At 40.5% G+C, this 12,658-nt stretch overlaps 1 protein-coding gene across 3 annotated transcripts in view; it reads left to right on the top strand.

Annotated features, from left to right (window-relative positions):
• Positions 1 to 12,658, top strand: part of SI (sucrase-isomaltase) — a 262,662-nt gene that overhangs the window by 178,847 nt on the left and 71,157 nt on the right. For all 3 annotated transcript variants that reach the window (XM_075003677.1, XM_075003678.1, XM_075003679.1), the window contains 8 exons: positions 1,577 to 1,661; positions 1,764 to 1,820; positions 2,601 to 2,725; positions 3,357 to 3,445; positions 4,267 to 4,316; positions 7,011 to 7,181; positions 8,461 to 8,613; positions 11,137 to 11,343. In XM_075003677.1, the coding sequence (XP_074859778.1) occupies positions 1,577 to 1,661; positions 1,764 to 1,820; positions 2,601 to 2,725; positions 3,357 to 3,445; positions 4,267 to 4,316; positions 7,011 to 7,181; positions 8,461 to 8,613; positions 11,137 to 11,343 (937 nt within the window). The remainder of the gene's footprint in view (positions 1 to 1,576; positions 1,662 to 1,763; positions 1,821 to 2,600; positions 2,726 to 3,356; positions 3,446 to 4,266; positions 4,317 to 7,010; positions 7,182 to 8,460; positions 8,614 to 11,136; positions 11,344 to 12,658) is intronic.

The raw sequence follows: 12,658 nt of genomic DNA, 5'->3' as shown, positions 1-12,658 counted from the left end.
TCCGTGTCAAGTTGTGAGTTTTAATTGATAATATAACTGGTGTTTTGAGTATGTAACTGCAAGTGACCAACTTCATCAAAGACAGACCAAGGGCAATAGCTTGTAATATCTAATCTCGCTGAAGAGCTAACACAGAACTCATCCACCATGATAGTCCTCCAATCCAAAGAGTCCACCATAGGGATCTGTCTACACTAGACCAGGAGATTGACCCTCTCATGGTCGATCTTCCAGGCTTCTCTTTTGTGTGCCTGGTAGGGATGCACAAAATCAACCTCTTAGGGGTCACAGTTGTGGGACATGAAGAGTAGGGGAGGTTGACAGGAGACACTCTTCTGTCAACCTTCTTCTTCGGTAAGGACAGCCCCGTAAGGCAAGTGCAGATAAGCCAATTCTAGCTATACAGTTGCCTTAGCTAGCATTGTGTATCAGCAGTCAACTAATTTTACCTAGCATAGACATAGTCTTAGAGTGTGTCTTCCACTGGGAATGGTAGGTAATAGAAGTTTGAAATGGTCCTTCTATCTATTCTGTTAGACTGGCCCCTGAGAAAACTCTATCTCCTTCACAGATAAGATTTACCTTTAGTGTAGGAAGTTACATTGTGGCTGAGGAGCACAATTGTCAAATAGGGGCTTCATCCCAGAACTGTAGTCAAATATTTCAGATTCCATTTTCATTGTCCTAGAGGGCACTGCAGCAGATCTAAGGGCAGAGAAACTTGTCTACATGAAACTCTAGCATCTATATTGGGAAGGAGGCATCATATTGGTAAAGACTGTCATGTGCTCCTCATTCCAAAAGAGCTCCATCTCATACGTGAAGAAAATAAGCAGTGCTCATCTACCAGTTTACATTTGCGTTTACTCTTAGTTTTTTTTTTAATTAACTAAGGATTTGGAAATTAAGTTTCCGATGAGTGAATTTTTTATAGCTGCATCACACAGTGAATGGAGGGAGGCGCGGCAGAGGGCATTCTGGGAAGAGGGTATTTGGGAATAGGTGCAGGCATCACTTTAATAAAGAGACATTGATACCCCTTAAATGACCATTCCACTAATGGGGAATAGCAGTTATTTGTTTTCTTGCTATTCTGCACATTAAGCCGTTTCTCTAGTCTTACTGCACCTACTGGCTTTGTCTACACATGCCCAAAACTTTGACATGGCCACGCAAATGGCCATTTTGAAGTTTACTAATGAAGCGCTGAAATGCAGGGAATAAGGGGACTTCGAAGTAGGCGAGGTCCTTTCGAAAAGCAGCCGCGTCAATTTTGAAGCGCGGCGGCTGCCCGCAGCGCTTCATTAGTAAACTACGAAATGGCCATTTGCGTGGCCATGTCGAAGTCTGGGGCTCGTGTAGACAGGGCCACTTTGATGAAATTGGTTGTAAACCCTTGAGAATTAGCTTCCTTGTATGTCTTTCAAGCTCCTCCCTGCTCCAGTTGAATTGACAGTATTTCAAGAACATGTCTTTTGGTTCTCGCACACCTGATTTTGATTGGCGGTATGAACCTGACTGTGTGCCCAGAATTAAAAAGAGTAAACACTGATTTATAATGTTTTCACTCTTTTAGGTTTGTGGAAGACAAAACAACATGGGATATATACAAACAGTTTTTATGGGGCCCAGCGTTGCTGATTAGCCCTGTTTTGGACCCAGTAAGCTTTTAAATATTTATATTCTTCATGAATTGAACTTCTGAAAGCAAGAGCATATAAACATTGATTTAAGTCTCATTTAAATATATTTTCACATTTCAGGGAGCTACAGAAGTGAATGCATACGTACCCAATGCACGCTGGTATGATTACTACACGGTAAGTAACTCGGGAGTGTTCTCTGTACAATAGACCTTCTTAAAGAATTGAATCGGAGAAGGTACTATCCACTTCCTTAGAGATGCTGGTGATCTTTAATTCCCACTAACAGTTGTGCCTCTCAGAATGCACTTATCAGCTTGAATGGTGAGGCTCTAATATTATATTCCAGTATTTGACAGTAGTTGCTATTTTTAGTCGAAGACTTTGATTAATCAAATAAGATTTTATTTTGGCATGTAACCAGTTCCACTGTCACCATTTTTAAACAAAGAAACTGTGGAATATATGGAAGTGCCAGTATAGAGAACAGCAAAGGTGTTTCAGAAATGACTCTGGTTTCCATTGAATAACAATCATCATTTTATTTTGAGTTACTTCGTTACGTTGCATAATTAACCAGCACTGATACAATGAGGTGTACATTACATGGTAACAGCTTGCTCATGTACCTGGTATGTTGGATGCAAAGCATATGTCCTCTTTGTTCTGTGTCTCAGGAACCTCTCGTGAAGTGTCCATGTTTTACAATTAAAGCACAAGAAAAGTTACAAACAATAAAACAAAGGAAGCAGAAGCACCTGGTAGCCAAAATATAGCACTCCTGGTGGTGATATGTTTATAGACGTCAGTTAATGTTTCGTCAGTTTATTTCGTACAATGATGTGTATTTGCATCATTTGATTTCTCGGAGAAAATGTGTATTGGAAAGCAAAATTGCACGACACACATTCTTCATGCCTTCACACTTTTAAAAAAAAAAATCACCTTCTGTTATAGGGAACTGATCTTGGAGTGAGGGGAGAATTCCACACTTTGAAAGCACCTCTTGAGCATATCAATCTTCATATCCGGGGTGGTTACATCATCCCCTGGCAAGAACCTGGTCTTAATACCAATCAGAGGTAAATGTGGTAAATTGGAGGGTTCCCTTTTAAGATAATGTTACAGTAATGTATACAAAACAATGCTAATATTTTACCTAATATTAACAATTTTGTACATGGAAATTAGAATTGATCTGTTAATTTATAACTTTGAAAATGAGAGACATTTATTTACTCAGCTTTTGAGACCTTAATGAATGGATAAGGTTTTTATCCTCTGTTGTACCCTGTTTAGTATATACAGTAAGAAAAAGTGTGTGTTTATTTTACAGCATGTTTTCCTCTTTAAAGGACACATGTAGCACTCCCCTTATTCCAGTCATGCAAAAGTCATGGATTTTTAAGGGAGTTGTGAATACAGATCAAAGGCTGGATGAGCCCCCAGTTTTTGTTGTTGTCTTTCTCCATAACACTGAGCTTGGAACAGAAGTTGACAAGAATTAGTCCAAAATGAAGAATCCTCTTGCTACTTCTTTTTAAGTACAAAAAATCTGCTCAGTTTGATGATATAATAGAAATTGTATTATATTTGTGAGTGTGGGTCGGGGAATCCAGACGTCCACTTACAATTGTCAGAATATACAAGCTGTGGCTCCAATGAAAAAGGGAAAATGAATGTTTTTGCTGGCTTCCTTTTTTGTTTTTGTAGCCGGCAGAACTCAATGGGACTGACTGTGGCTTTGGATGATAATGGAGTTGCTCAAGGACAGCTTTTCTGGGATGATGGCATAAGCATTGGTAAGTGTGATTGCTTTTGGTATAATGTCAGAGATGGTTTCCACTCATGCAAGTGGCAGCATAAAAGTGTAAGAGGATCAGGACCAAACTAATTAAACAGTTAACATTTTTAAACTATGACGTTTCATGTATCATGGGACGTCTCCTCCAGGGTGTCTGAAGGTGGGAATATAGGTGACTTTGAGCACCCTCCTTCCACTGGCTGATTCTTGGGTTTTCTAACATGCTCCTGTTGGATCGGTCTGCAGCCTATTTGCTGGCCCAAAATGGTAAGAGAGCACAGATGAGGCTGCATGGCCATAATTATGGTGCCTAGATTTGATAAATAAACCTAAGGCAGGTTTGTAACCTGCCCCATCCTAGTTTGTACCCAACCCTGCACAGAAGCAGAAGGCAAGTGACTGCAAGGAGCTATCTGGTCACCTCTGAGGTATATTCTGTAGTTCATGCGTTATTCTTACATAGTGGACCGTGAGGATTCTTTAATTGAATTTGAAATAATTACTCATCAAAATCTCTAAAAACAGTTAGGTGTTATTTCTTTATCTAAGTTTTTTGAAAATTTTGAGCATAAATCTAGGTCTCTTGGTCGAATACTGCTCACTTGGAACAAATTTTTATGCTAATTGAATAACATTAATTTTAGTATTTATAAGAATATTAGAACCGTGATCTGTGATATGTAATCATTTGTGAAAACAGCAAATAAAAATTTGAGAAAAGGATTGAATTTGTAAATGTTTGACTGCATTGGAGTTATTTCATCCCTTTTTTAAGTAATAGACTAGATTTGATGCTGCTGATTTCTTTTTTCTTAATAGATACATATGAAAATGGAAGTTATTTCCTAGCAAAATTTTCAGCAAGCCAGGTATGTATTTGTCATTTTTAAGTGTTTACCTCCCAACAAACATTTTTGCAAGGCTCATTAGTTTTATTTAAAATTATATCTACATTCATTCTTCCCCTCCATTTATCTGTTTCCCATTTCACTAATATGATTCATTGCAACATTCCTGCATGTCGATTATATCATAGAAGTGTAGATCTGGAAGTGATGTCAAGAGGTCATCCTGTGCAGCCTCCCATGTTGTGGGAAATATGCCTAAAACATCCCTGACAGGAGTGTGTCTCACCTGTTCTTTAAAAACCCCAGAAAAGGGGATTGTTTTTTCTAATAGCTACCATCCATCTCTTGCTGCAGTCCTGTTTTGATTGTGCCCAGAGAACAGTTGGTCACCGTCCTCTTTTTAACAGTCTTTAACGTGTTTGAAGACTTACCAGGCTCCACCTCTATCTTCTTTTCTCAGTATTAAATATATCCAGTTTTTCTTTATACAAGTGACCTAAAAGATTAATTTTTGTTACTCTCCTCTGTATTCCCTCCAGTTTGTCCACGTCTTAAAATCTAACACTCAGGAGCTGTACACAGTATGCCAGCTGTGTCATCAGTGCCGACTGCAACAGTACAATATCGGTGTCTTACATACAGTGCTCCTGTTAGTATGCCCCGGGATGATTTAGGTTTTTTTGCTTCTGTGTCATACTGTTGATTCATATTCAACTTGTGATGCATTATTACCCCAGACCTTTCTCAGCGGTACTACTGCCTAACTTGTTAGTCCCAATTCTGTATTTGTGTGTAAGTTGTTTGGGTTTCTTTTTCACATCCCGAAGCGCTGCTCTGTGCACTTGCCCTCATTGACCAGTTCTCCAATGTGTTGAGGTCACTTTGAATCCTAATCCTGTCACCAAAATTACTTTCAACACCTCCCAGCTTAGATAATGTAGTGGAGAGTAGGCTCTGAAGTTAGGCTGACTGGTCTATAATTCTCCGACTCCCCCTTGCTCCCCTTTTAAAGATAGATACTATGTTTTTCCTTCTGCCGTCCTTTAGGATCTTAGCCGTTCTCTATAAATTCTCAAAGATAATTGCTAATAGTTCCAAGATTGCTTCGCTTAGTTCAAGTACTCTTGACACTCATAGTCCCCTGAGTAAGGTGTGGTGGGGACTGACTCCACGCACCTGGAAGGGGTGGGGGCCTAAGGCAGAAAGGATGGGGTGGGGGTTAGGCTCTCCCAGTCAGTTCTCCACACAGATCAGTGCACAACAGCAGCAGTGTGAAGTGCCCTGGAGCTCTGGCCCCTGGCACAGTAGCAGTGGTTGGCAGGAGCCCCAGGTCTTTTGAATCACAGGGCCTGAGGGTAATTGCCCTTTTTGCCCTCCCTCATGCCCCTGTTAGCAGGCCTGCCCTGTGGTGGCTTTTTTCAGGCTTTGGTGACTAGAATACGTCTAACTTTCTTGTGGTCTGTCTTGAAAACATGCAGAGAAAACAACTCAGTCTTGGGACAAATTCTCCTGTTAGGAAACCAATATTTTATTGTGCTATTCAAATTGAAGATAGGACGCTGTAACCTAAATAAATGTTTAGCTTTAATTAAAACTCCTGGAAACCACCTCCACACTGTGGAGAAGTTCTCAAAGTCACAATAAGTTTATTGCTTGAAATGTTATATGGGAAGTAAGTGAGAGAGATTAGGTTATCCTAAAAGGATAGGCTATCTCAATTTCCATTCGAAAATGTCTCTTGTTATGAAAAAAAAAGGGAGAGAGCAGGAAGGATTCGATCCATTTTAAGATACAGCATAAAGAGGTGGCATGAAAATATTTCGTTTTCTAGGTCTTGATTTTACCTGTTGTTTCAGGCTGCAGTAAAGACATTTCTACACTGGAGCTGGGGGTTTCATTTCCAGCCTGAGCAGACGCATCTGTGCTAGCTCTGACTATGTCAGTGCACTCAAAAGAGCTGTGTTAGCTGTAGCTGCGTGGGTATAGGCTGGGATAGGCTGGCTGTCCTGAATACATAGCTAGGTTTCATGCAGGACAGTACTTGCAACAGGTGGCCAATCCTGTTCTCATGCAGGAGCAGCTCCGTTACTTTGAGCATGCTAGCTCAATCAAAGGTTGGGTCAGGCATTTATCCAGCTTCGAAATTACACCTCTAGCTCCACTATATGCACCTTACTGGTATGAGATGCATGGCCATTCTCTGACTCAGCAGAGGAGCTGACAGCATTGTGGAATGTATTCTGGTGCATTTACTGCTTTCTGTTTCATAATGGCGTGCCATCTATTTCTCACGCCTTGGTGGCTGAGAAGGAAGGGAGCGTCCCAGGCCCTGCTGGTCCCAAGCTTCTTTTGAGTTGGTGTTTCAATAGGAATCCCTAGCAGAGAGCAGCCTACAATTAAGGGACAATTACAGTTGTGGCTGACCTCTGTGCTTGTACAGCAGAGAAGGGCAAAAAGCTCCTTTGGCTGTTCCCCTACACCTGCAGGCCTAACTAGAGAAGCTGCAGTTGGATGCCTATGTATATTCCATAAAAGTTCCTGCTCCAGAGCCATCCAATATAAGAAACGAGTGAGTGAGTCTGGAAAGAAGGAACTGGATGTGTTCATCTAATTATCAGCATTAAATGGTCATACTGTCAAACACTCTCACATCTAAAAGTCAATTTGCTAATAAGCTAGTACAACTTGAATCTAATATATTTTGTTGTTTTTCAGAATGTTTTAGAGATTAAGGTTCAGCACAATGGATATACTGACCCAAACAATTTAAAATTCAGTGAACTTCAGATCTTAGGAGTTCCTTCAGTACCTTCAGCTGTTACAGTAAAACAAAATGGTGTGACAATTCCATCCCTCCATAGTATCAGCTATAATGGTACAAAACAGGTAAGGAGCTAATTTAAGGTTATAAAAGGGTATTTACTGTGTGTAACCTTTCCTCTTGAAACTTGGCATTGAATCAGATTTCGGCTGCTCTATTAAACCCTACAGTTTTTAATAATGAAATATTTTCATTGAGAGTCAAATAACCTGGAACTGTTGTATGATGATTAGTAAATAACACGTAATGTAGTCAAGCAAGGTTTCAATTTGACAAGGTAAAAAAGAAAAAATGACACAACCAGTGTGCAGTGTGGCCAAGTTATTGCTGAAGTAAAACCCTTCAGGTTCAGAAATCCCAGTTCTAAGTGGTTGATTTTTTTCAACCCTGCTAAAAGCTTGTTTAAGCCCTAAAAGAACTGAGGGAAAATAACATCTCTAAGAAATACTGAAAAGTTGGATGATTCTATTCTTACCACCCGTTTTCTCCATCTCCCCCTCTCCGTACCTAGGTGTAATTGATGTTTGTTGTGTTTTTGTCAAATACAAGCAATGTGCACTTCAGGACAAAGGTCCTACCTCTATGGGTTAAAACCTAGGTCCCTTAAAGTTATTGGGAAAACTTGCAATGCAGTTATTGGAGCATAATTTCACTCAGCATGTTGTGTGAAATATCCAACACACTTTTTAGTGTTTCATAAAATATAAAGATTTCCCAGGACTAACAAATCTCCCCTGTGACCCTTTCCGTATGTATGCATGTGTAGAAGAAGTCAGTATTAACTTGAAATAACAATTAAAGCGTGCACTCCTAACTTTGATTGGAACAAATCCATTTTATTAAGGTGGTCTTCAAGATACATTCCCTTGGACTGCCTTTGACATATAATTGTAACTTCTTATAGCTGTTTTTAGGGTTGCCACTCTTCTGGTGGAGAAATGCAAGCTAATTCCCACCGCCAGCATATTCCTAGTGCTTTCTACGAAGATGTCTCCTTTCTGAAGTCCCACATCTTTCTGCCTTGTGCCTGAAACATACAAAAACCTCTTATTGTATTTAGCTGTGCCACCATTTCTTGAATGGGAAAGCAGGAATTCCTGGGCAGAGGTGAAATCAGAATGCATGCCTGGTTTTAAAAAGAGAGAAGAATCCTGATCTTTACAGAGTACCTTGGAAGCCCACAGTTTGGAATTCAAACTCTGTGCCACATTAAATTCAAACAATTGTTTCAATTTGGGATGAGAGGAAGAAGACAAAAAGAAATCACTATGCAATGAACAGTGTGTGAGCTGAAAAATGTAGTAGTCTGAGGTAGAATTCTTGTATTTTTATTTCCTTTCAAAGGTCCTGCATGTTACCGGGCTTCAGCTTGATCTAGGGAAACCCTATACAGTGGAGTGGTCTATTCCAGTGGTTGAAGACAATGAGAAATTTAACTGTTATCCTGATTTGGGTGCATCACAAGAAAATTGCAAAGCGCGTGGCTGTATCTGGGAGGTAAGCAGATATGATTTATGTGAAGCCGGAATGAGAACACTATTTTAATGACACAAACTTTATTTAAACTAAAAGAACTGTTGACTAGAGCTTTCAGGTAATTTATGATATTGCAGAATTGTTTGAAGAATACAAGAGAATGTTTAAGAAATGAAAATAAGTATGACTGTGTGGATCAAAGTTGATGCTCTTTATACGGGACAGGATTGCCACCCATTTTGGAAATTGCTTCTCTGGGAATCACATGGAAGCTTGCTTATGCCTGACAGGCTGATTTAGTCATCCTTACCATTATAACCGTCAGTCCGACTGTTGGGACTGAGATGTTGGATGTTATGCCATTAAGCTCTCTGACTTGAGAAGAACAATCAAAAAGAGGAAATCCAAATAATATCAGCATTGCAAGATCTGTGTATGGCATCACTCCTAAGATACGAACCTAAGTTTTCTACATGCAGGCCATGTCTACACTACGGGACAAAGTTGACCTAAGATACACAACTCCAGCTACGAGAATCGCAAAGCTGGAGTTGACTTACCTGAGGTCAAATTTCATACCTGTCTCCAAAGGCACAGGTCAACAGGAGAAACTCTCCCATTGACTTTCCCTACTCTTCACAACTCTGATGCGCACCAGGTTTGATGGGGGCATGTTCAGCATTTGACTTAGAAGGTGCATGCTAGACCCTCTAAAACGAACCCCAGAAGATCAATCTCCACCATGTCAAACAAGTGTGGACAAACCCTTAGTACCTTCTGAAGTGTCCTTTCATCTCTGTTCTATTTTTGTTCTCTTTTCCATCCTTCTCTTTAGCTGTTTGGTTCCAGGATTGCTTATGACAAGGAGTACAGTAGTAATCTGGGTGTCAGGAAAAGATTAGAATCCAAGAAAATGGGTGTAAGATTGAGTCCTCAGTGGAAAGATTTCCTCAGTATACTCTAGTCAATGAAATTAGGAAGCAATTAGGTGAATTCTCAATTCTTCCTAAACAACAAAAGCTACTGCTTGTCATTGAGGACTACTTGATGCACGCAAGATTTCACCTCTCAAATACTGTTTGATTGCACATCTGTTTAGAAAAAGTTGAGAAGGATTTTGCTGTTGTAATTTTTCTTTTTCATGGTGCAAACATTGTATTTTCCTTGTCCATGTATTCAGTAAAAGTTGAAGCTGCTTACACAGGAGGAAAAAGCCCTCCAGAGATAAACACAAAAGCATGGGAAAAATATCTCACTCTCAAAAGGAAAATACAAGACAGGCAGACACAAGCAATTTGACAGAGAGATTTAGAATGACTTCTAAACACCTCCATTAAGTTCAGTTTTGCTTGCCAAAGCTAATATAATATAAACAAGAGAGGTGCTGCTATTAAAAACATCTCAGCAAAAGAAAAAGTTATCGAATTCTGATGTTTTCAAAGGTAAACAAGAGATGATGAATCATAAATAACTTCTAGGAATGGCCTCTCTTTTCTTCCTAAATTCTTCTTAAATTCTTCTGCATTGAAATTTTTAACTCAAATGCTGTGTTTATCTATACCTATAATGGGAAGTCATCCTCTGAGAGACACCGTTGCTATGGCAGAAAGTTTTCTCACATTAATTGCATAAATCAGTGCTTTTTAGTTTTTTTCCTGGAAAAAAAGTGGCGGAACTTAAAGCCCCAACCCACCACCAGTGGTTTAAACACCGCCCCCCACCATTGAGGGGCCAGAGCCACCCCCCTGGCAGCTAAACTGCCAACCCCAGGCTTTACCCCTGCCTGCAGGCCCAGCTCCCCCTCCCTAAACAAAATGAATGCCCTCCCCCTCCTCAGAGCTAGACACCCCCAGCCCACCTCCCAGGTTTAGATCAATCCCCTCCCCCAGAAACAGACACCCACACTCTGCCCAACTAAATGCCCTTTCCCAAAGGCCTCCCCAAGTGAACGCCAGTGAGGTACTGACCTGGTGCCACAGGGGCTACTCCAACTAGAATAGAAGTGCATCAGGCTGCTGGAGCCAAGCAAGTGCCATGCCAGGCGTCTGGGACCACGCAGGGCCACAGGTGTCAGGGCAGCTGGAGCTGTGTTGCTCCCAGGTGGAGCTGCAGAAGCCACGCTGGGACTTGAGGAGCTTCACGTCTCCCAGCCAGAGTGACACATGTGCAGAACAGAGGAGGGGGGTGGTTTACCTGTGTGGCTCTGAGCTGCTTTTCCCCACCCACCTCTGCCCCTTTGCATGAAGAGGGAACATGTGGTGAAGAGGGAGCACCGCCCAGTTGCCTTCCATATGGCGGTGGCGTCATGAAAAATGGTGCTGGAAAGCCATTCTGTGGCATTCAGAAAACAAAAAAGCCCTGGCATGAATCATTGTTTTCCTCATTAGGGTTGGATTTTATACCGTTCAGCATTGTTGCAATAACATTTGCAACTAATGCTCATGTAATGCATTACTTGTTAAAATGGGATTTTTCTGGATTTATCATCTATTATTATTAAAATAGGGTCACATACTGTTTTCTAATCAACAATATATTTTTCAGGTTGCCTCTAACTCACTTGTGCCGTCATGTTACTACCCAAATAATTATGGCTATTCTGTCAGCAATGTTCAAAACACCACTTTGGGTCTTACTGCTGACCTCTTCAGAGATCTTAGTATCCCTGACCGCTATGGGGAGCGTTCTCCCTCTATCAACATGCTTCGCTTGGAAGTGAAATACCATGACGACAACATGTTGCAGTTCAAGGTAATTTCAGTTTGAGTCTGCTGGGGCAATGTATGTCAAAATTCTTGGTGGTAGTTTTTCATTTTTAAAAAGTTAAAAATGTGACTAGACTATATGTGGCTACTGATGAGAGTAAGAACTGACCCATCTTTCAAATGGCACATGCAGAGGCCACCACAGTTGCAGTCCTGGTGCTGAGGAGCTTTCTGTCAAATGCATATCTCTAGGAGCAGTTAACATTTGCCTCCTCGTTTAGTAGCTCTCAATCTTTGCAGACTAATGACCCCTTTCAGAAATGTGATTTGTCTTGCATACTCACCTTACTTAAAATCTACTTGCTTCGAAGGTTGGACATACAAGTACAAGAGTGCCACAGCACACTATTGTTGAAAAATTGTTTACTTTCTCATTTCATTGTGCAATTCTAAAATAAATCCATTGGCATATAAATATTGTCCTTACATTTCAGTGCATAGTGTATAAAGCAGTATAAACCTGTCATCGTTTGTATAAAACTTGAGTTTGTACTGACTTGATTACTACTTTATATGTAGCCAGTTTTAAAACTAGGTAAATACCTAAGGGAATTGATGTCCTGTCTGGAAGCCGTCTCCATACCTAGGGATACAGATACCTTGGTTGAGATCCACTGTTTTTGAGGCTATTTCATTTCATTTCATTTTTTATTCTAAAGTGAGGGATAATGTTTTCTCAAAACTGTTAACGATGGCTTGCTCTGCAATTAAGTTGTTAACACTCTGTTGTTAAATACTGTTGTAATACCATGACATACTGATCTGTGAGCCATTTGATCTATTCCATATGTAATATAATACCACATTGTGTTCCATGTCTGGGGTGCTGAAGGTTAAAAGTGCTGTGATGTTCCATAGTGCTTCTTCTGACCTCTTTGGAGTTTTCTCTGAGCTCTTTTCAGACAGTTTAGCATGTCAGCTGAGCTACATCAGTTTCAACAAACATCAGTGATGAACGTGGATGTGTGAGGGTTTTATCTTCAGTGCAGAGGTGATGATTGATGAGGTACCAGGTCAAACTGTGGGAAATCAGACTCCACAGCTGTAGTGTTCATAAGGTGTCATAGAATGTCTCTTCTTCATTTATCTTATAAAAGACACCGTGATGAAAAGTGGGTTCTTATATAGGGTGTACAAGAGCTGGAGCGAGGAGTCTGCAGCCACTTATGTTTCAGTGTTCAACCACACATGCGGCGTCATCTTCCTTAGTGCAACACTCTACAAGTTGAACAGCTCTAATCTAGAACACTCTTGTCTGGCAAACTCCATAGTCCAGCATGATTTTAGTTAGCTGGATGATA

The sequence above is a fragment of the Carettochelys insculpta genome, chromosome 10 (genome assembly GCF_033958435.1).
Source record: "Carettochelys insculpta isolate YL-2023 chromosome 10, ASM3395843v1, whole genome shotgun sequence".
Lineage (NCBI taxonomy): Eukaryota > Metazoa > Chordata > Testudines > Carettochelyidae > Carettochelys > Carettochelys insculpta.
Note: the sequence above shows the minus strand (reverse complement) of the source record. Positions and strands in the feature narration are given on the sequence as shown.